Here is a 20,091-nt window from a genome sequence, read left to right as displayed (position 1 = left end):
TAACTAGGACAAATCTTATTTAAATTAAATTGACTGAAATCATGTTGCAAATCATAGCTTATTTCAGTAGCCAGCAAAATAATTTAATTGCTTTCTTTCAAAGTGTACAATCTTGCTTGATAAAGCTTTAATACAGCATGTTGTCTTCACATCTTATGAGTAAGCTGCATTTATAGAAGATCTTTTCTAAGCTACTCTTAGAAGCATGTCTCTCCTTCATTGTATAACTCAATCATTCAGCTGTGTGATCTCTACTACTTACTCAGATTTTTGACTGTATTTTATCCTAAAGAACTGCAGTGCTGTTACTGCCTCAGCTGGTGTCAATCAGGTCTCTCTACTGCATGACATTGAAATATGTTTTGAAAGGACCAGAAGCAATTTGACAAAGAATGAATGATAGAAAATTTAACCAGAACACTCAAATATGAAACTTAATGTCATAGTCTTATGTGTTATGAAATTAGAAGTTATATTGATACTCTACTAAACTGTTTAGATTAAAAAAATATATTTGCATAGAGGACCTGGCGTGTATACCAGAAGTGCATGAGGGGTGAGAGGTTTCACTAGAGACAGAGTGGGGAGTAGAACAGGTGGATAAGCTGAATAGGTGGGGAGCAGCAGGCAAGATAGGAGAGGTCTGCTGTACCATGTGGGTTAGCTCCCTGGCTGGGGATTGATCTCGTGCCACAGTGGTTCAGTGGCTGGCAATAGCTTGATAGGGCTGAGACTTTAACCCCTGTGCCACTAAGGAGGTCCTGTTTCATCTTCTTTATGTTTTATTAATTTTAATTTAAAAAAATATTTATTTATTTATGCTTACCGAACTGGGGTACAGGCCAGAGGTGTGGTGGGTAAGAGGATTCACCAGAGACAGAGTGGGCAGAAAAACATGCAGATCCACTGAAATACACTGCTGAGGGGAGCAGCGGGCAGGTCAGGAGAGGGCTGCCATGCCATGTGGGTAAGCTCCTTGGTGGGAGATTGAACTCGTAATGTAGTGGCTTAGGAGAACTTCATAATGCAGTGCTTTAACATGTTGTGCCACCAGGGAGAGCCCTTCTTTATGTTTTTTAATCATGTGATTCTGAATTCTCTGTTAGGGAGAGAAATTCTTCCATGTCGTTGTTGTTGATTTGGGGGCTGATTTTCTCTTTGTGGTGTGCCATTCCTATAGGGCTTGCTTGGCTATTTGTAATTTTTCTACTCCCTGTTGTTTGTTTTTTAATTTGGTCTGCATGCTGGGCCACTGTGCCACTGGTATAGCCAGTCATCTCTTTGGGGTGCTGCTACTGGGATGTTGGAGCCTGCTGGCTGGGCCAAGTCGAAGGCTATCACACCAGACTTTGCAATGAATGTGATGCTGTGGATAGGTTAATGGGCACTGTTCTTGAAGATCACCATGTTACTGTAAGTTGCTGGTCTCTTCCACTATGTGTGCATCTTAATATACAATGTGTGGCATGGTCTGTGCATGTGGTAGGGTTTACTAATACTCTTAATACTTCATGTGCGCCAAAACACATTCTCCCAAGTGGTTGCTGATCCCTGTGGGGTCTGGTCCCTCCCTGTGCCATCCTGGCTTTACTATTTGTCCTGGATGGGGTGCATGGGTGCAGTGGTAGAGGGGATGGCAGTTACCACCCTCCCACAGCTGTATGCAGGCTGGAGGGTGTGGTCTGGGATTTCACTGCTCACCTTTGTTTGCTGGGGCCTCCCTCTGACTTTACTTGGTTCTGGAAAAGGTGCTTATGGATTATTAATTACTTTCTTTATTATAAATCTAAGATAACTTATAATAGCATTACTACATGTGAAGTCAATGCATTTTATGTTTTTAATAATTATTCCTTTATTGCCATATTTCAATTTTATTTATTTTTGCATAGAAAAACTGGGGTGTAGGCCACAGGTACAGGGGGTAAGAGGATTCACCAAAGACAGAGTGAGGAGCAGAACAGGCAGATCCATTGAAATGCACTGCAGGGCCCTCCCTGGTGGTGCAATGGATTAGGACGCAGCACCTCAAGCTAGTCTCAGGCACTTCAGTGTGAATTCTTAGATCCCTGGCCCCTGAGGTGACCCACATGGCACAGCAGACATCTCCTATCTTTCCCGCTGCTCTCCTCAGCAGTGTATTTTGTGATCTGCCTCTTCTGCTCCTTACTCTGTCTCTGGTGAATCCTCTCACCATCCCTGCACGTCTGGCCTGCACCCTTGTTCTGTATGCATAAATAAATAAAATATTTTTTTAGAAAAGAAATACACTGCTGAGGGGAGTAGCCAGTGAAACATGAGAGGCCAGTGTATCATGTGGTTCAGCAACCTGGCTGGGGGGATCTAACTCAGGCTGCTTTGCCACCAGAGAGTTATCAAAGTGGTAGTGCTGAGACTTAGCCCCTAAGATACCAGGGAGGCCTCAGTGTGTTTTACTTTTTGAGACTGGGTAATGATAATTAAGTTATAAGCAAATGACTCCTAGGGAATATAATTTTACTAGAAAATTATACACTGCCTTTAGCCAAAAGAAACAATTTTTAGTTTGTTTTTATTCTAAAGATCATTTCAAAATTATTTGCTACTTTTAGCCAATGGTGATAGCTCACAGTACTTTTATTTATCATTCATTGTTAATTCAGAAATTGTTGAATACTTGATTGGAAAGGATAATTCACATATTATACCTGAAGCAATTGACATACTCTTCATGGATATAGCAAATATCATCAGAGAATCTATGGCTGAAATACAAGATGCTCAGGTTGGTATAAAATTTTTGTTTGTGATACATTTTGATGTTTAATCATTTTAATTAATGTATAAGTAAAAAACAGTCTTCATGGTTAACCATTGCTAAACATATAGAAATCTAGTTTTGGATTTATTTTTTAAAGATTTATTTGTGCATACAGAACTGGGGTACAGGCCAGAGGCTCAAGGGTGGTGAGAGGCCTCACCAGAGACAGAGTGGGGAGCAGAACAGGCAGATCAACGAAGTACACTGCTGAGGGGAGCAGTGGGCGGGTCAGGAGAGGTCTGCCACGCCATGTGGTCACCTCCTGGGCAGGCAGGAATCGAACTCATGTGGAAGCGGCTTTAGATTCTCAGTGCTGTGCTTTAACCCACTGCGCCACCAGGGAGGGCCTAGTTTTGGATTTTTAAGCCCAATGCCACCTTTAAAGAAAAATAGAAGTTTAGAAACCAATGGAAAAATGTGTGCTCAAGTTTAACATTTACTGTTTGACCTCTCTTAGGAATCAATTTTCTCCTCTGTTAAAGGAGAATAATAAAAGATCCCTCCAAGTATTATTGTGAATAGTAAAATAACATATTTAAGGCCTTGGATACATAGTAATCACTAATTAAAAATTCTTTTTTTTCCTGCCTTCTGCAGCAAAAATACTACCTGGTAGAGGGGATATCCCTTTAATATAAGTAATCGGGGTGCTTTCTTGGGAGTAATTTTTTTAGTGTTTAAATGAAGCTCTGTCACTTAATTTGGAAATTGATTTCATGTTCTAAAACCCATTTGGGAATGTTTACCTTGGGTAAATTCACATTTTGGTGAATGCACATGTGGAAAGGGGAGAAGATAGATTGTTGTAAACATCTCTCCCACATATATTTATCTCTCTCTATATAGCCATATATAGATAGATGCTTTATTTATATATAATTCATATACTATATAGCCTAACCATTTCAAATAGATAACCCAATGACTTAATTTTTAACAGAGTTGTACATTCACCATTATTAATTTTCATTATCTTGAAATGAAACCTTGCATCCAATTCACAGATATGGTCCATTTCTTTCCCTTCTCCCAGCCCTAGTCAACTTCTAATCTACTTTGTCTCTATGGATTTACCTATCTTGGATGCTTTATATAAGCGAAATCTTATAGGATGTTATCTGTGAATGACATCTACACTTAGAATTATATTTTCAAGGTTTGTCTGTGTTATACTACATATTTCTGTTTCATTACTTTTTATGACAAAACACTATTCCATTCTTTGGATATGCCATTTTTTTCTTTATCCATTCATTCATTGGAGGAATATTTGGGTTGTTTACAACTTTTGGCTGCTGCAACTAATGCTGCTGTGAGCATTCATGTGCAGTTTGTATGTTTTTGCTTATTTTAGGTATATACCTGTAAGTTAAGGTGCTGGATCATAAGGTAACTCTTCACATTTTGATACTGCTGTGGCTTATGCCATTTTCTATTCCCATCAGTAGTGTATAAGAAATCCAGTTTTCTACATCCTCACTAATACATGTTGTCTGTCTTTTTGATTATAGTCATCTTAGTGGGGATGAAGTAGTATCTCAGTGTGCTTTTTTATTTTAATTGTGCTGAAATATACATAACACAAAATTTACCTAAACTATTTTTAAATAAACAATATAGCGTTAACCCTGTTCAAATTGTTGTGTACCTAATCTCCAGAAGTCTTTTCATCTTGTATTACTGACATTTTATACCCATTAACAAAACTTTCTGTTCCCCATCCTCTGCCAACCAACATTCTATTTTTTGTCTCTGTGAATTTGACTACTCTTGGTACCTTTTATAGATATGGTTTTTTGTGATAGGAATTTTTCACTTAGCTTGATGTTGTTGGGGTCATCTATATTGTAGCATATTTCCAAGTTTCCTTCCTTTTTTAGGTTGAATAATATGCCATAGTATGTGTCTACCTTGTTTTATCTGTTCATCCAGACACTTAAGTTACTCTGCCTTTTAGTTGCCATGAATAATGCAGTTATGAACATGGGTGTACACATATCTGTCAAGTTCTTGCTCTCAGTTCTTTTGGGTATATGCCCAAAAGTGAAATTGCTAGATTATATGGTAATTTACTTTTTACTTTTTTTTTTCAAAAGATTTATTTATTTATGCATATAGAACTGGGGTACAGGCCAGAGATGTGGAGGGTGAGAGGATTCACCAGGGACAGAGTGGGGAGCAGATCAGGCAGATCCTCGAAGTACACTGCTGAGGGGAGCAGCGGGTGGTTCAGGAGAGGTCTGCCTCGCCATGTGGATCTCCTCTTGGGCAGGTGGGAATCAAACTCATGCGGAAGTGGCTTAAGCTTCTTAGTGCTGTGCTTTAACCCGCTGTGCCACCAGGGAGGGCAGTACTTTTTACTTTTATAAGGAACCACCAAACTTTTTCCATAGTGGCTGCACCATTTTCCACTCCTACGAACAGTGTATGAGGGTTCTAATTGCTCCATATACTTACCAATACTTGTTTTCTTTTCTTTTCTTTTTTTTATAATAGTCATCCTAATGGATGTGAGTTAGTAGTTCATCATAGTTTGATTTGCAATTCTCTGATGTCTAGTGATGTCTAGTTTAGCATATTTTCATATACTTATTGGACATTTTTATAACTTCTTTGGAGAAATGTATATTAAGATCCTTTGCCTTTTTTTGTTGTTAAAATATCACTGAATTATAATATATAAATTTTTAGGGGTTCTTCATTGGAAAATCAACATTTTTTAATCTAATTTTGTCTGTTTTGTTTCTCTATATTCCATATAGAAGTGAAATCATACAGTATTTGTCTTTCTCTGATTAATTTCACTCAGCATATTTTCGCTCCTATCCCATCTATGTTGTTGCAACTGCCAAAACAATCCCTAGAAATATGACTGCAGTATTGAGGTTACTAGAGGGTTAGGGTGAAAGTGGATAACAAAAAGTTATAGTGGTCTAATACTTATGGTGAAGGATTATGGGTGCTTTAATGGTGAATGTGGTGTGGTAACATACAACTGAACAGTTGTGAATCTATTTCCTTATATCATATACAGTATTGTAGATCAGTGTTACCTCAAAATTTTTTTTTGGTCTAAAAAAAATTCCAAAAGGTAAAAATATCTAGAAAATCAATATATGTATATACACCAAGTTCACCATTAACAGTTTAATTTTTAAATGGAGTTATTTGACTTTTTACTATGAGTGGGAGGAGTTATTTATACATTCTAGACACAAGATTTGTAAGTATTTTCTCCCATTCTGTGGGTTGTCTTTTCACTTTAATGATGGTACTCTCTGAATCATAAAAGTTTCAAATTCTGATGAATTTTGGTAAGCAACATTATGCTAAGTGAATTATTCTAGTCACAAATTTTGTTGCTTTTGTTTTTGGCGTCATAGCTAAGAAGACTTTACCTAACCTAAGGTCATGAAGATTTGCTGCCATATATTTTTCCAAGTCTTTTATACATGTAGTTCTTACATTTAGGCTTATAATCTATTATGAGTTTAGTTTTGTATTTTGGTATAAGGAAGGAATCCAGCTTCATTCTTTTGCATATCAATTTGATATCAAGTTGTTCCAGTACATTTGTTTTCAGATGTGGTACATATACACAATGGAATGTTACTCAGCAACCACACAAAATAAACATGCATTTTGCAGTAACATGGATGGAGCTGGAAAAGATCATGCTTAGTGAAATAAGCCAGAAAGAAAAGGATAAATACCGATGGTTTCACTCATAGCAGAAGTAAAACAAACTAGGGGAGAAAATAATAATAATAATGAAGAGCTACATACCAGAGACATTTTATGGGGGTGGAGATGGCACACGGGTGATTTGGTGATGGGAAGCCCATAAGGATTACAACTGAGATGAAAAATTGCACAAAATGATGTAAAACTAAACTATTATTAAGAATATATTTTTTCTCCATTAAATTTGTCTTAGTACCCTTCTCAAAAGTCAATTAATTGGTCACATACGTGAGGATTTATATCTCAGTGTGCTATTCTATTCCATTTATCTGTATGGCTGTCTTTATCAGTACCATACTGTATCGATTACCATAGCTTTGTAGTAGTAAATTTTGAAATTGGAATATGTCAGTTCTCCGACTTTGTTCTTGTTTTACAAAATTGTTTTGACTATTTGGGGTCCCTTGAATTTCCATGTGAATTTTAGAATCAGCAAAAGATGTTGTAAAGATGCTAGCTGGAATTTTGATAACTGCATTGAATTGGTAGCTCAATTTAGGGAGTATTGCCATCTTAACAATATTAAATCTTCTGATCCATGAACAATTTATCTTTTACTAAGTTTTTTTTTGTGATTTCTTTCAACAGTATTTATAGTTTGGGAGTGTAAATTGTGCACTTTTCTGTTCAATCTATTCCTACTTTGTTTCTTTTGATGTTATAGATAGAATTGCTTTCATAATTTAAATTTCAGGTTATTTATTGCTAGTCTATAGAACTAATAATGATAAACACAGTAAATACCTACAGTTTATATAGTTGGTTTTGTGTTTTGATCTTGACTTTGCTGAACTTGTTAATTAGGTCTAAAGTTTTTTGGGTGCATTTTTTAAAAAATATTTTTTTATGCATACAGGAACTGGGGTACAGGCCAGAGGTGTGGGGGTGAGAGGATTCACCAGAGATAGAGCGGGGAGCAGAACAGGCAGATATACTGAAATACACTGCTGAGGGGAGCAGCGGGTGAGACAGGGGAGGTCTGTTGCACCATGTGGGTCACTTCCCTCACCGGGGATTGAACTTGTGCCACAGTGGCTATGGATAGCTTCACAGTGCTATGTTTTAAACCCTTGTGCCACCAGGGAGGGCCCTTTTTAGTGCATATTTAAACATGTGAATTACATTACATTTCTGAGCTCTCCCTGCAACAGGTTAAAGCACCATTCGATGAAGCTCTCAAGAGTCACTGCAGCATGAGTTCAATCCCTAGCCAGGGAGCTGACCCACGTGGCGTGGCAGACCTCTCCTCACTCGCCCACTGCTCCTCTCAGAAGTGTATTTCAATAGATCTGCTTGTTCTGGGTCCTACTCTGTCTCTGGTGACTCCTCACACCCACCATACCTCTGGCCTATGGCCCAGTTCTGTAAGCCTAAATAAATAAATCTTTTAAAAAAAATACAACTTGCTGTGCTTAGTTGCTAGTGAAAAGCAATTGTGACATTCAGGGTAATGGCCTGATGTTATTTACAAGAATGTCTGATTGGTTTAGGAAATGACAAATTTGTTTTCTTTTTAGAAACTTCAATATTCATAGTACTTATTTTTACTGCATGTATTTACTGTGTTTATTATTACACATTTTTATAAACCTAATTTAAAACATGCCACATCTTTTAGATACTGAATACATTTTGATGACTATATATGCATTATTATATTATAAAATATTTAGTTATAATCAATTTTATAGTTTTCTTTCTAATTCATTATGAAAAGTACAAGAAATCATTTAAAAGATAAGTAAAATTCCTAAAATTTGAAAAATGGAGAAAAGTGTAACCTATAATCAAATCATTACAATATTACTATACACATTTTAATATATTTTCTTTAATAATTTCTGTTTGAAGTTTTATTATTTAAATATTTATTTATTTGTGCATACGAGGACTGGGGTACAGGCCAGAGGGCCAGAGGTGCGGGGGCGGGGATGTGAGAGGATTCACCAGAGACAGAGTGGGGAGCAGAACAGGCAAATTATGAAATACACAGCTGAGGGGAGCAATGGGTTAGATAGGAGAAGTCTGCTGTGTTATGTGGGTTACCTCCCTAGCTGGGGACCTAATGCATGCTGCATTGTGGTTTTACATAGCTATTATTGCAAGATACATGTGTTCTTGCTTTTCCTTTCTGGTAGTCTCAGTTCTACAGTCAGATTTCTAGGACTTGTTTTTGGTTTGGTTTTATCTGATTCTTTGTTTTGTTTCTGTATATTCATTCACGTAAGTGACACCACTAGGTATTGTCTTTCTCCTTCTGACATATTTCACTTAACACAATCCCTCCAGTTCTTTTCCATCCATATTGATGTAAAATGCAAGAGTTTATCTTGTTTTATAGCTGACTAGTATTCACACACACATACATATCTTCCTAATCCACTCATCTGTGTTTGGGCACTTAGGTTGTTTCCAGAACTTGGCTATTGTGAATAGTGCTGCCATGAACATAAGAGTAAATATGTCCCTTCACATTAATGTTTTTGCACTCTTTGGGTTGATACCTAGGAGTAGACTTGCTGGGTCACATAGTAGATCTATTTTTAATATTTTGAGAAATCACCACGCTCTTTTTTCATAGGGACTAGGCTAGTCTATTTTCCCAGCAGTATATGTGGTTCCTTTTTCCCACACCTTCACTAATACTTGTTTCTGGTCTTTCTGATTTGGCCATTCTCACAGAGGTAGTATCTCATGGTGACTTTGATTTGCACTTCCCTGATAATAAGTGATGAGCATTTTCTCATATGTCTTCTGTGGAGAAGTGCCTGTTTTGCTCTTCGACCCATTTTTGATTGCTTTTTTTTTTTTTTTCTATTGAGCTATATGAGTTCCTTGTAGATCTTGGATATTAGCCCCTTGTCAGATGTATTTTCTCCCATTCAGTAGTATCTGTCTGTTTCAGTGAAAGTTTCTTTTGCTGTGCAGTGGCTTTTTAGGTTGATACAGTCTCAACAGTTTATATTCTCTTTTGTTTTTCTTGCTTTTAGTGCCACACACTAAAGATTATGCATGACTGCTATTTTAAATGGTTGAATAATATTCAACCTGGTGGATATATCATAATTCCAAATATGTTTTTCCTTATTATCAAATATTTATATTACTCATAATTTTCATCATTATTTAATAGTGACTTGAGCAATAGTATTAAGTCCTAAGTTTATACCCCCATTTTAGATTATTTCCACAGGATAGAGTCTCAAAGAAGCAGTCACAATATCAAAAGATAGGGAAATTTTTTTGTCTCTTTTTACGATTATCAAATTATTTTCAAAAATACAAAAATAGCAACTTCTTTAAACTGTTTTGCTCTGGATGTTTATTCTTCCTACCTCCCGCGATACCATTTATTCTACCAGAAAATTTGGAGTTAAACATTAACTTCTTGTGTTTTCGATGAAACAAATAAAAGTTCATGTGAAAGTCATCCTTAAGTCATCTGTAGTATGGGGGTATTATGTAAGAGAGGTGGATATAGCTTCAGAATAGTTAGTGAAAAGACAGCTATGCTAAATAAATAATCTGTTTAAGGAGAAACCAATAGGCAAACATAGAACTATAGATAAGAAAAATGGCACTGGAGAAAAGGATTAAAACTAAAATATATTTTGTATCATCATTGTACTTAAACTTTTTTTTTATCCAGTTAGTATTCCTCTTATTGTATTACTACTGATATGATTATTATAAGATAATGGTATATGTGCTCTGTCATAATTGCCATAGTGCCTTGAGAGATTTAGACCAGAGCTATGCCATATTAACCTCAAGCAATAGTACTACACAACACTAAATACTACCTTTTGTCTCTTGCCAGAAATCAGCCTACCCCAATTTATACATGCTTTGTGTCTTCTATCTATCCTTGAGACATTATGAGTTTGATTTACTTTTGCATCCAGTTGACTAAGGTTCCACATGATGAAAAGATAAAACCCAACAGAAGTTATTAGAAACTTTGCCCTCTAGTTCTTAGAACAAAATATAGTAAAACAGAAAATCTTATTGAGTATGTATTTTTTATTTAGCACGTTGACAGGTACTATAATTTGCCACGTAAGTTGTATAAGACTTATCTTTAATATTAAAGAGCGTAGTTGGTGAATAAGATTAACAACTAATGGGCACTCTCTGGTGGTGCAAAAGGTTAAATCACAGCACTGTGAAGCTATCCACAGCTACTGCAGCATGAGTTTGATCCCCAGCCAGGGAGCTGATTCACATGGAGCAGCAGATGTCTTCTGCCTCACCCTGGTGCTCCCCTCAGCAGTATATTTCAGTCATTCTGCCTGTTCTGCTCCCTACTCTGGTGAATCCTCTCACTGCCAACCCACCTCTGGCCTGTAGCCCAGTTCTTGTATACATAAATAAATAAATCTTTTAAAAAAGATTAATAACAAAAATAATTATAGAAAATATGAGGTTAAGTAGCATAAATAATTGTTCAGTTGTGTGAAATTTAATGCATATGGGAATTCAAAGAACAGAAAGATGAATGTAGACTCTTTTGGTTGCTAAAATCTTCACTTGATGTTCCTGGGTAGACGAAACTGGAGTTGATTACATAAAGACAATGCAAGGAGGTATATAAGTGGATCCAACAGTATGAATAAAGGTGTCCAGATAGAAATGAACAAATTGTATTAGAATTCTAATTGCATTAGAAAATAAGACATTGAAATGATTACTGTCTATGGGTAAATTTTGGGGAGGAAATGTAGAATGGGACTAGATTATGGCTAACTTGTAAATGATTTTAAATAGTCACATAAACATGAAATATGCAAGAATCATTGGAGGTGGACAGTGGTTTTGTTGAGATAAAGTTTCTCTTGTTTAGGTTGAAGAAATGGCAGTAAACCTCTGGAACTGGGCAGTTACCAAGAGAGTGAGTTTGATTATAAGTGAAGAACAGAAAGCTAAATGTACGTATGTATTCTGTGACATATTATGAGGAATATTTGTATTATACTATTTTGTTCCTGCAGTTTAAGTAATATTTTGACTAACTTTTAGATGGAAATTAATTAAAGGAAAACTGAACAGAATGATCCAGAAGCATTGGTTCTTCAAGCAAACAGCCTGCTTCCATTTTAAGAATTTTTTAGAGGTTAACTCCTCATTAATAAACATTTTTTAAAGTTTTATTTATTCATATGGAACTGGGGTACAGGTCCGAGGTGCAGGGGCGGTGAGAGGATTCACCAGACACAGAGTGGGGAGCAGAACAGGCCAACTGACGAAGTACACTGCTGAAGGGAGCAGCGGGCAGGTCAGGAGAGGTCCACTGCGCCATGTGGATCACTTCAGGGCGGGCAGGGGTTGTACTCATGCTGGAGTGGCTTTAATTTCTTAGTGCTGTGCTTTAACCTGCTGTGCCACCAGGGAGGGCCCTCATTAATAAATATTTTAAATGTCACTTCAGAAATAGTCTGAAGGTGAATAACAAAGATGATTAAAATGTTGGAGAATGAGAACTTGAGGAAATGTTAAAGGACATCGATTATTTTCCCTGGAGAAAAATGATCAGAATTTTCAGGACTCTGGAGGAAGTAACATCAAATAGTAGTTTCTTGTCTCCATTAAAAAATAGGATGGAAAATGTTGTCAGTGAGAGGGATTTTGATTTAAAACTTGTAAAGAATAGTTCTCATGAGGTAGGTTGATGAACATTGGACTGCTGTGAAAAATCACAGAGGTTTTTCTACTTGTGAGTGAAACCAAACAACAAAACAAAACCCCAAACCAAGCTCATCTGTTTGGATGCATTAAATGTGGGCCATTCTGAAAAAATTCTAGTGTTTTATCAAAATGGTTAATACCTAGTGTGCTAACAGTTATTTATTTACAACAAGCTTACTGACAGCAAATGTGTTTATGGGCAGCTTATTGCTCCATTATAAAGGCTACACTGAAGCAACAAACCTAATGGTGAATCTTTGGCCTGCTTGGCTTTAGACAGTTCACTTTTGTCTTTGTACACCAAATAGAATTTGTTGTTATTATCTTTATGAATATAAGACAAACTGCATATAATTTCAGTGTAGGTATTGGGTAACAATTGATTATTTTAGTCAATAATTTACTTAATCCACTACTCTCTTAGGAGAGTTAGAGAACAATTCTCTAACTCTCAGATAAATGTTGATGTCATTGCTCTTAGCAGCCTTTGTTCCTGTTGCTATTGGAAGGAAAGATTTAGAAATTTATCTGTGGGGAGGCCTCCTTGGTGGCACAGGGGTTAAAGTCTCAGTGCTATCAAGCTCTTGCCAGCCACTGCAGCATGAATTCATTTGAACTCCAGCAAGGGAGCTGACCCACATGGTGCAGCAGACCTCTCCTGTCTCTCCTGCTGCTCCCCTCAATAGTGTATTTCAATAGATCTGCCTGTTCTGCTCCCTACTCTGTCTCTGGTGAATTCTCTCATTCCTTGCACCTCTGGCTTATACCCCAGTTCTTGTATGCATAAATAAATAAAAATTTGGCCCTCCCTGATGGCGCAGCAGGTTAAAGCACAGCACTAAGAAGCTAAAAGCCACCTCCGCATGAGTTCGATTCCCACCTGCCTCGGAGGTGACCACATGGCGTGGCAGACCTCTCCTGACCCGCCTGCTGCTCCCCTCAGCAGTGTACTTCATTGATCTGCCTGTTTTGCTCCCCACTCTGTCTCTGGTGAAGCCTCTCGCTGCCCCTGAGCCTCTGGCCTGTACCCCAGTTCTGTATGTACAAATAAATAAATCTTTAAAAAAATAAATAAAAATTAATCTTAAAAAAAAAGAAATTTATCTGTGGGACTTAGTATACAAATGAACTTTGGGATATTAAAATGCATTTATTTTAAATTCCTGCATATAGAGGAACATTGCTCTGCCTGTTTTTCACTGCTTGTCTGATAGCAGTGATTGGTTTGATGAACTAAGAGCTGCAGCTCCAGGACCTCTCCCAATACACTGACTCTATGCCTATAGTTGTTCTTAATCAGATATTTAGGTGCTTATTATGCATATGGTACTTGGAAAATGGGGTGTAGTACAGGAAGCCTGTGATTTAAAAGCATTTTATTGCAAAAATATGTTGATAGGAAGTCATTTTGTTTTCATAAAAACAAATTTAGTGTATCAGATGATATGTGATGAGAAAGTCTTCAAGATTTAAAAGCTACATTTTTTTTTTTAGATATTGTAAAGAATCATGGAACAATAAACAGAAATAGGAAAGCCAGAAGTAGAGGAGTGATTTGTAAATTTTAGTTTTGGACTTGTTACATTTGAGGTGACAGTAAAATTGGAGATGTGAGACTGGAGCTTATAAGAAAGAGCTGAAGCCATTAGAATTGTTGAGGAGAAAATAAACAGCAAATGGTTCTTAAATAGTGATGTTAATGAGAATCACCTCTGGATTTTTTTAAACTACAGGTGCCTAGACCCCACTATTGGAAGTTTTGATTTGTTAGGTTTAGAATGAAACTTGGGCATATTTATAATTTGAAAAAAAAATTCTCAGGAATTATTGTGCACACCAAATTTTAAGAACCAGTGGTGCTAGGAGACCAGAGTAATGCAAATTTAACCTTGAATCATTTAATTAAGACTCGGAAGAAAAAGGAGACCAAAAAGACAAGGCAAACTATTCTAGAGGAGACTCATTATCCATTCATTGAATACATACTCCTTACTTCTCATGATATTATCATATCATGTTATGGTGGACAGTAGATGGAAGGGAAAAGGTATGACTCCAGAACAAAAATACACACATTATGCCTGAGAATGTGGAAAGGAATGGGTTAAAGCTAAATAATAAAAATAGACAATTCACAAATGCCAGCGATACAGCACTATGCATTGTCTAAAGTCAGTTCAGATATCAAGATGTGGAACTGATGGAATGGAGTAAAGCTGATGTAAAGAGTTGGTCAGCAAGCACCTAACCAAAACATTTATAATATAGAGGGGCCAGGAACAGACTGGCAGAGAAGAACAAAGTAGAGTAACAGCAAGAAGGAAAATGTCTTTATAGTGAAGTATATAGCAACATATAGCATTCTGTCTCAGCTTTGGCTGTTTTTGGCCTGAAGGCTTATTGCTGATAACTGTAAACAGCTGGATCCAGAATGTGGCGATGGGAGCAAGGTTCTTTCATAGAGACATTTCTCATAGACATTGCTTAATCTTGAACAAGGGTAGTGTAAGGTTATGGAAGTAGCATTTTTCATGAAGGTTACGACAATTGTGAAATGTTATTGTGGAATAGTAGAAAGTAATTTTTAGAAGTGAAGTTTTAGTAAAATAGTCAGTATGTAAAACATTGCAGGGATTAAAGGGGGTGAATGAAATAGAGCTAATAGATCATTCAATTCAAGAAATCTGGTAAAGAAACATGAGGAAAAGGATGGAAACTTGAAGCACAGTGGCATTAGTAGATTATTTTACCAGAAGGTTTTTTGAGATACAAATTAACTTTGTTATGAGATGAATAGATTTTACAATTCATGACCAGCTTTAAAAATCTGATCCTGTAATTTCAGTTGAAAAAAATCTTTCAATGGCATTAGCTTACGGAGAATGACTACTGAAATCTAACATCAAGGCAACTGTTCATTTACATGTGATGTTATCTTTAAAAAAAAATTGGTCATGTTTTCTGTATTTTCTGAATTATACTTCAATAGTATTTATATCATCTACAAAAATAATATATTTAGACAGTTTCATACATTGGGAAAATAATATAAAACTACCCTAATGTTCAAACATTTTATCAGATGTTGAATAGCTAGATTCTAGTTCTACTTAGAATTATTTTCCTGTCAACATGGTACATTTAAGAGCATCATGTATCTTCAGTGAGTCTTTGGGATTTAAGACCTGCAAAAATCAAAATTTGAAAATCAAATATTTGACTGGAGTTATCAAGTAAATGATTTATTTGATAATTTTCAGGTCATTTACTTTTGATAATTGATTTTTGGATATACCTTTAAAATATTTTAAAAGATTTATTTATTTATTTTTAAAGATTCATTTATTTATGCATACAGAACTGGAGTTACAGGCCAGAGGTACAGGGCAGTGAGAGGATTCACCAGAGACAGTGGGAGCAGAACAGGCTGACTGACATAGTACACTGCTGAGGGGAGCAGTGGGCAGGTCAGGAGAGGTCTGCTGCCTCTGGGGCGGGCGGGGATTGAACTCATGCTGAAGTGGCTTTAGCTTCTTAGTGCTGTGGTTTAACCAGCTGCACCACCAGGGAGGGCCCTAAAGATTTATTTTTATTTATGCATATAGGACCTGGGATACAGATTAGAGTTGTGGGGAGGGCATGGTGGTGAGGATTCATTAGAGACAGAAGGCAGAGCAAAGCAGGTAGATATACTGAGATATACTGCTGAGGGGAGCAACGGGAGAGACAGGAGAGTTTCCTCTGTCTGCTGTGCCATGTGGGTCATCTCTGTGGCCTGGGATCAAACTCAGGCTGCAGTGACTGGTGATAGCTTGATAGTGCTGACTTTAACCCCTGTGCCACCAGGGAGGCCCTGTCTTTAAAATTCTTGTTTTTAGCGACAAAACTAGTTTTACTTCATTCCTTTTCTTTTATAGGTGTATGTAAAAGGAAAATGAATGTTTTGTATTTATGGATCTCTATTTACTGTTTTTCAGTACATCATATTGCTTGCAAGTTGGTGAGTATGTGTGAAGGCTCAGCAGCTTCAGAAGAAGGTATCCGAAGACAGATTTTGGTATGTCTTAATTAAATGAGGAAGTACAGATGCAATGAGGTAGTCATTACTCCTATGAAGTAATGAAGATGGTTGAAGATACTGCAGACTGGAACAGTTTACATTCTTTAGTGCTATCCTTACTCCTTTTATGATAGTTATATCTATTATAATTAATGGTCTCAGCAGTAATATATATATATATATATATACACACACGGTTATTATAGTGATTCATTGAAGTAAATGTTGAATTAATAATTCAGGACTTACGATTTTTTTTGTTTTTAATCACTGACTTTGTTAGAATAAGTTTCTTATCGAGAGAAAGGGAATGGTATTATTTAGTCTTAAAAGAATTTTTCTGAGTAATTAATGAAAACTATGAATCATTTAGCAAATAAGAAAAAAGGTACAGAATTTGAAGTCAGAAAATTGAGTTTTAAATTCCTCTGTGACTGACTTAACTGGGTGTGACTTTGGAAGATTACTTAGTTTTCTCATTTGTAAAGTGAGAATAATAATGTCACCTTAGGGTGTTGTAGGTTCAAAATGAGAGCTTTTGTGCCAAGTCTTTTGTAAACTAAAATATATAAGTAAATCTATAGTATAGTCCATGTAAATGCTATTGACAGTCTTCTTAATCCAATATCATATGTAACATAATAAAGCTGAATTGAATGCAGTATTTACCTTGTGTGTTTCTCTTACTTTCACAGATTTCAGCCCCTCCAGTGCCTTCAAACTTTGCTAGCTTTTTATACTTTGCTAGCTTTTATAGTTGTGTGAAATGGGAGGGTCAGGCTTTTTCAATTGAGGTGACATTGGTTTACAACACTATGTGATTTAGGGGACTAGGTTCACACCTCCCCAGATATATGTTACTATATAACCCCCACTCCACCAAAATGCCCACAGTCCTTCATTTCAGACTATTGGACCCCTTTCCCAATTTGTTCCCACCTCCAACCTTCCCTCCACTTCTAGTGGGCTCAAGTCTGCAATCATATTTCTAGGATTTGTTTTGGTTTAGTCTTGCCAGTTCCTTTCTCTATATTCCAGATATGAGTGAAGCTATTGTTTTTTTATCTTTCTCCTTATGATTTATTTCACTTAGTGTGATCCCTTGCAGTTCTGTCCAGGTTGTCACAAATGGCATATTTTTTTTTATTATTGAGTAGTGTTCCATCATTTGAATATGTAACTAATTTGCTATTTTTATAGTTGTTTTTAATGGGGGTGATTATATCTATATCAATATATCTATAACTATATCTATATCTATATATCTCTTTATAAGATATGATATACCTTAACCTACTGTTCTATCCTTGGGCATTTTTTTTTGTTTCCACAACTTGGCTATTGTAATTAGTACTGCAATGAAACAAGTACAAATACCCCTTCAAATTAGTGTTTTTTAACATTCTTTGAATAAGTGTAAAATTACCTAAGAGTACAATTAGATCATATGGTAGGTCTGTTTTTTAAAATATTTTGAGGAACCTCCATACTATTTTTCACAGGGTCTGGACCAGCGTGCATCCCCAATAACAGTGTATGTACGAGGGCTTCTTTTTCTTCACAGGGAGAATGGCTGGAATTAGAAGTCCTCACCTTTCATTTCTACAAAAAACATTCAAAGCGCTCAATACTCCCCAAATGTATATATGTTTATATAAAATCAAATAGCTCAGAAAAATTATGAAAGTAATAAAATGTAGTAGCTATTTGCTTCACCCCCTCTCTACCTTCTGTCTTGCTCCCTATAACAAGTATGATTTTTAATGGAAAATATTTTTTCCCAGTTTTTAAAACAGTATCTATTGAAAAGCACAATGTACACACAAAACTGGTAGGATAGTGCACTGATTCCCTTTTACCCATCACTCGGCTGGAGTGAAATATTCTTATTTCTTCTCTATCTCTTGTCCATGGTTTATTTTGAAAGAAATCTAAACTACATAATTTTTGCCTGTGAATATTTCATTATGTGTCTCTAAAAGGGAAGACATCTTTTTTTTAAATAAAATAAACCACACCTGATAACATTTAATGAAGATTTTCTAAAATCACCAGACTCAATTTTCCCCACCCTCCTGTGCTTCTGAGCGTGCTCCTATTCTCTGTCCCTTCTTCTGTCTCTCCTTTCTTTCTTTTCCCTGCCCTTTTTGCTGTCTCACCCTCTACCCTGTTTGGTTTCTTACCAAGATTACCGTGGCTTCTTATCACGATTAAAGAAAGTCTAGTCTCGGCCCTCCCTGGTGGTGCAGGTAAAAGCTCAGCACTGCAAGCAAACCGTAGACCCTTCAGTATGAGTTGGATCCCTGCCCTGGAGGTGATCCACATGGCCTGGCAGACCTCTCCTGACCCGCCTGCTGCTCCCCTCAGCAGTGTGCTTCATTGATCTGCCTGTTCTGTTCCCCACTCTGTCTCTGGTGAATCCTCTCACCACCCCTGCACCTCTGGCCTGTACCCCAGTTCTGTATGCGTAAATAAATAAATCTTAAAATAAAAAAAGAAACACCAACTTATAAACTATCAGACTTCTCATTTAAAAAAGTCTAGTCTCATATTTTGTTACTGTGTCTCTTTTAATCTATATTATTTTCCTCTCCTTTACAAAAAGTCTGTTGAACAATTTTATATGTTGAAGAAACCAGGCTAATTGCCCTGTAGTTTATTAAATTCTGGATTCTGATACCTGCATCCTCATGGTAACATTTAATATAGGCATTTGCCCCCTGTTTTTCCTGTAAATTGATAGATCTAGAAGCTTAATCTGATTCAGGTTCAGTCTTGTCAAGAATAATTCATATAAGGCATGGCGTACTTTCACATGGAGGCACTAATAGCCCCATACCTTTTTTGTGTTAATGTCCTTGATTATTATTGTCCCTATATGCATCGTTGTATAGGGGATTGTACATTCCAATTATGTATTCCTTTTTGTTTACTAACTGAAATAGAATTTTTTTTTCTCTCCTCAACTATTTGGCTACTGATGTATATGTTGTATGAAAAGACAGAATAAATACTTGATTATTTGTTTATTTAGAGTTTTCAGAATGAGTTTGTTCCATAACATCCTTAAATGATGACTAAGTTGTTTTTAAAAAGTATCAGTTTATTAAAAATCTACCATATGACCCAGGAATTTCACTTCCAAGTATCTACCTGAAGAACACAAATATGCTAATAGAGAAGGAAACATGGAGACTCATGTTCATTGCAGCATTGTTTACAATAGCCAAACTCTGAAAATAACCTAAGTGCCCAAAAACAAATGAAAGGAAAATACGTTATATAAACACAATGGAATACTACTTGGTGCTCAAAAAAGACAAACTCAATGCCATTTGCAGCACTATGGATGGAGCTAGAAAAGATTATGTTAAGAGAAATAAGTCAGAAGGAGAAAGATAAATACTGGATGGTGTCACTTATTTATGGAATATAGAAAATCAGACAAAGGATCATATAAAAACCAAACCTGAAAACTAGCCTTTAAAGGCATACTATAGAACTGAGACATTCAGAGGAGTAGGGAGAGGAGTGAGTACAAAGTGGGGAAGGGAGCATAATGGACTATGGCTGCTTTGGTGGTGGTAGCACTATTTTAGCAGCACCCAGAATGGGGGAATCCTATACTTCCAAAACACAAACAACAGTGTAAACCAACGTTACCTCAGTAAACAAACAAATAAAATGAGTATCATTGTGAACTCATGGATTTATACATTTATGAATTTTAATCCATTGTAGTTATTATTCTTTTTTTTTTATTTTACAACAATTTATTTTTACATCATTTTGTACTTTTTTT

The 20,091-nt window shown here is 36.3% G+C and overlaps 1 protein-coding gene across 1 annotated transcript in view; it reads left to right on the top strand.

Annotated features, from left to right (window-relative positions):
• Positions 1-2,296: 2,296 nt before the first annotated feature.
• TEX11 (testis expressed 11) overlaps positions 2,297-20,091 on the top strand; it is a 322,651-nt gene continuing 304,856 nt past the window's right edge. The window contains exons 1-4 of the mRNA XM_004694432.1: positions 2,297-2,303; positions 2,592-2,764; positions 11,388-11,472; positions 16,207-16,286. Of these exons, the coding sequence (XP_004694489.1) occupies positions 2,297-2,303; positions 2,592-2,764; positions 11,388-11,472; positions 16,207-16,286 (345 nt within the window). The remainder of the gene's footprint in view (positions 2,304-2,591; positions 2,765-11,387; positions 11,473-16,206; positions 16,287-20,091) is intronic.

This window comes from Condylura cristata, unplaced genomic scaffold (genome assembly GCF_000260355.1).
Source record: "Condylura cristata isolate star-nosed mole 26May11 unplaced genomic scaffold, ConCri1.0 scaffold00043, whole genome shotgun sequence".
Taxonomy (NCBI): Eukaryota; Metazoa; Chordata; class Mammalia; order Eulipotyphla; family Talpidae; genus Condylura; species Condylura cristata.
Note: the sequence above shows the minus strand (reverse complement) of the source record. Positions and strands in the feature narration are given on the sequence as shown.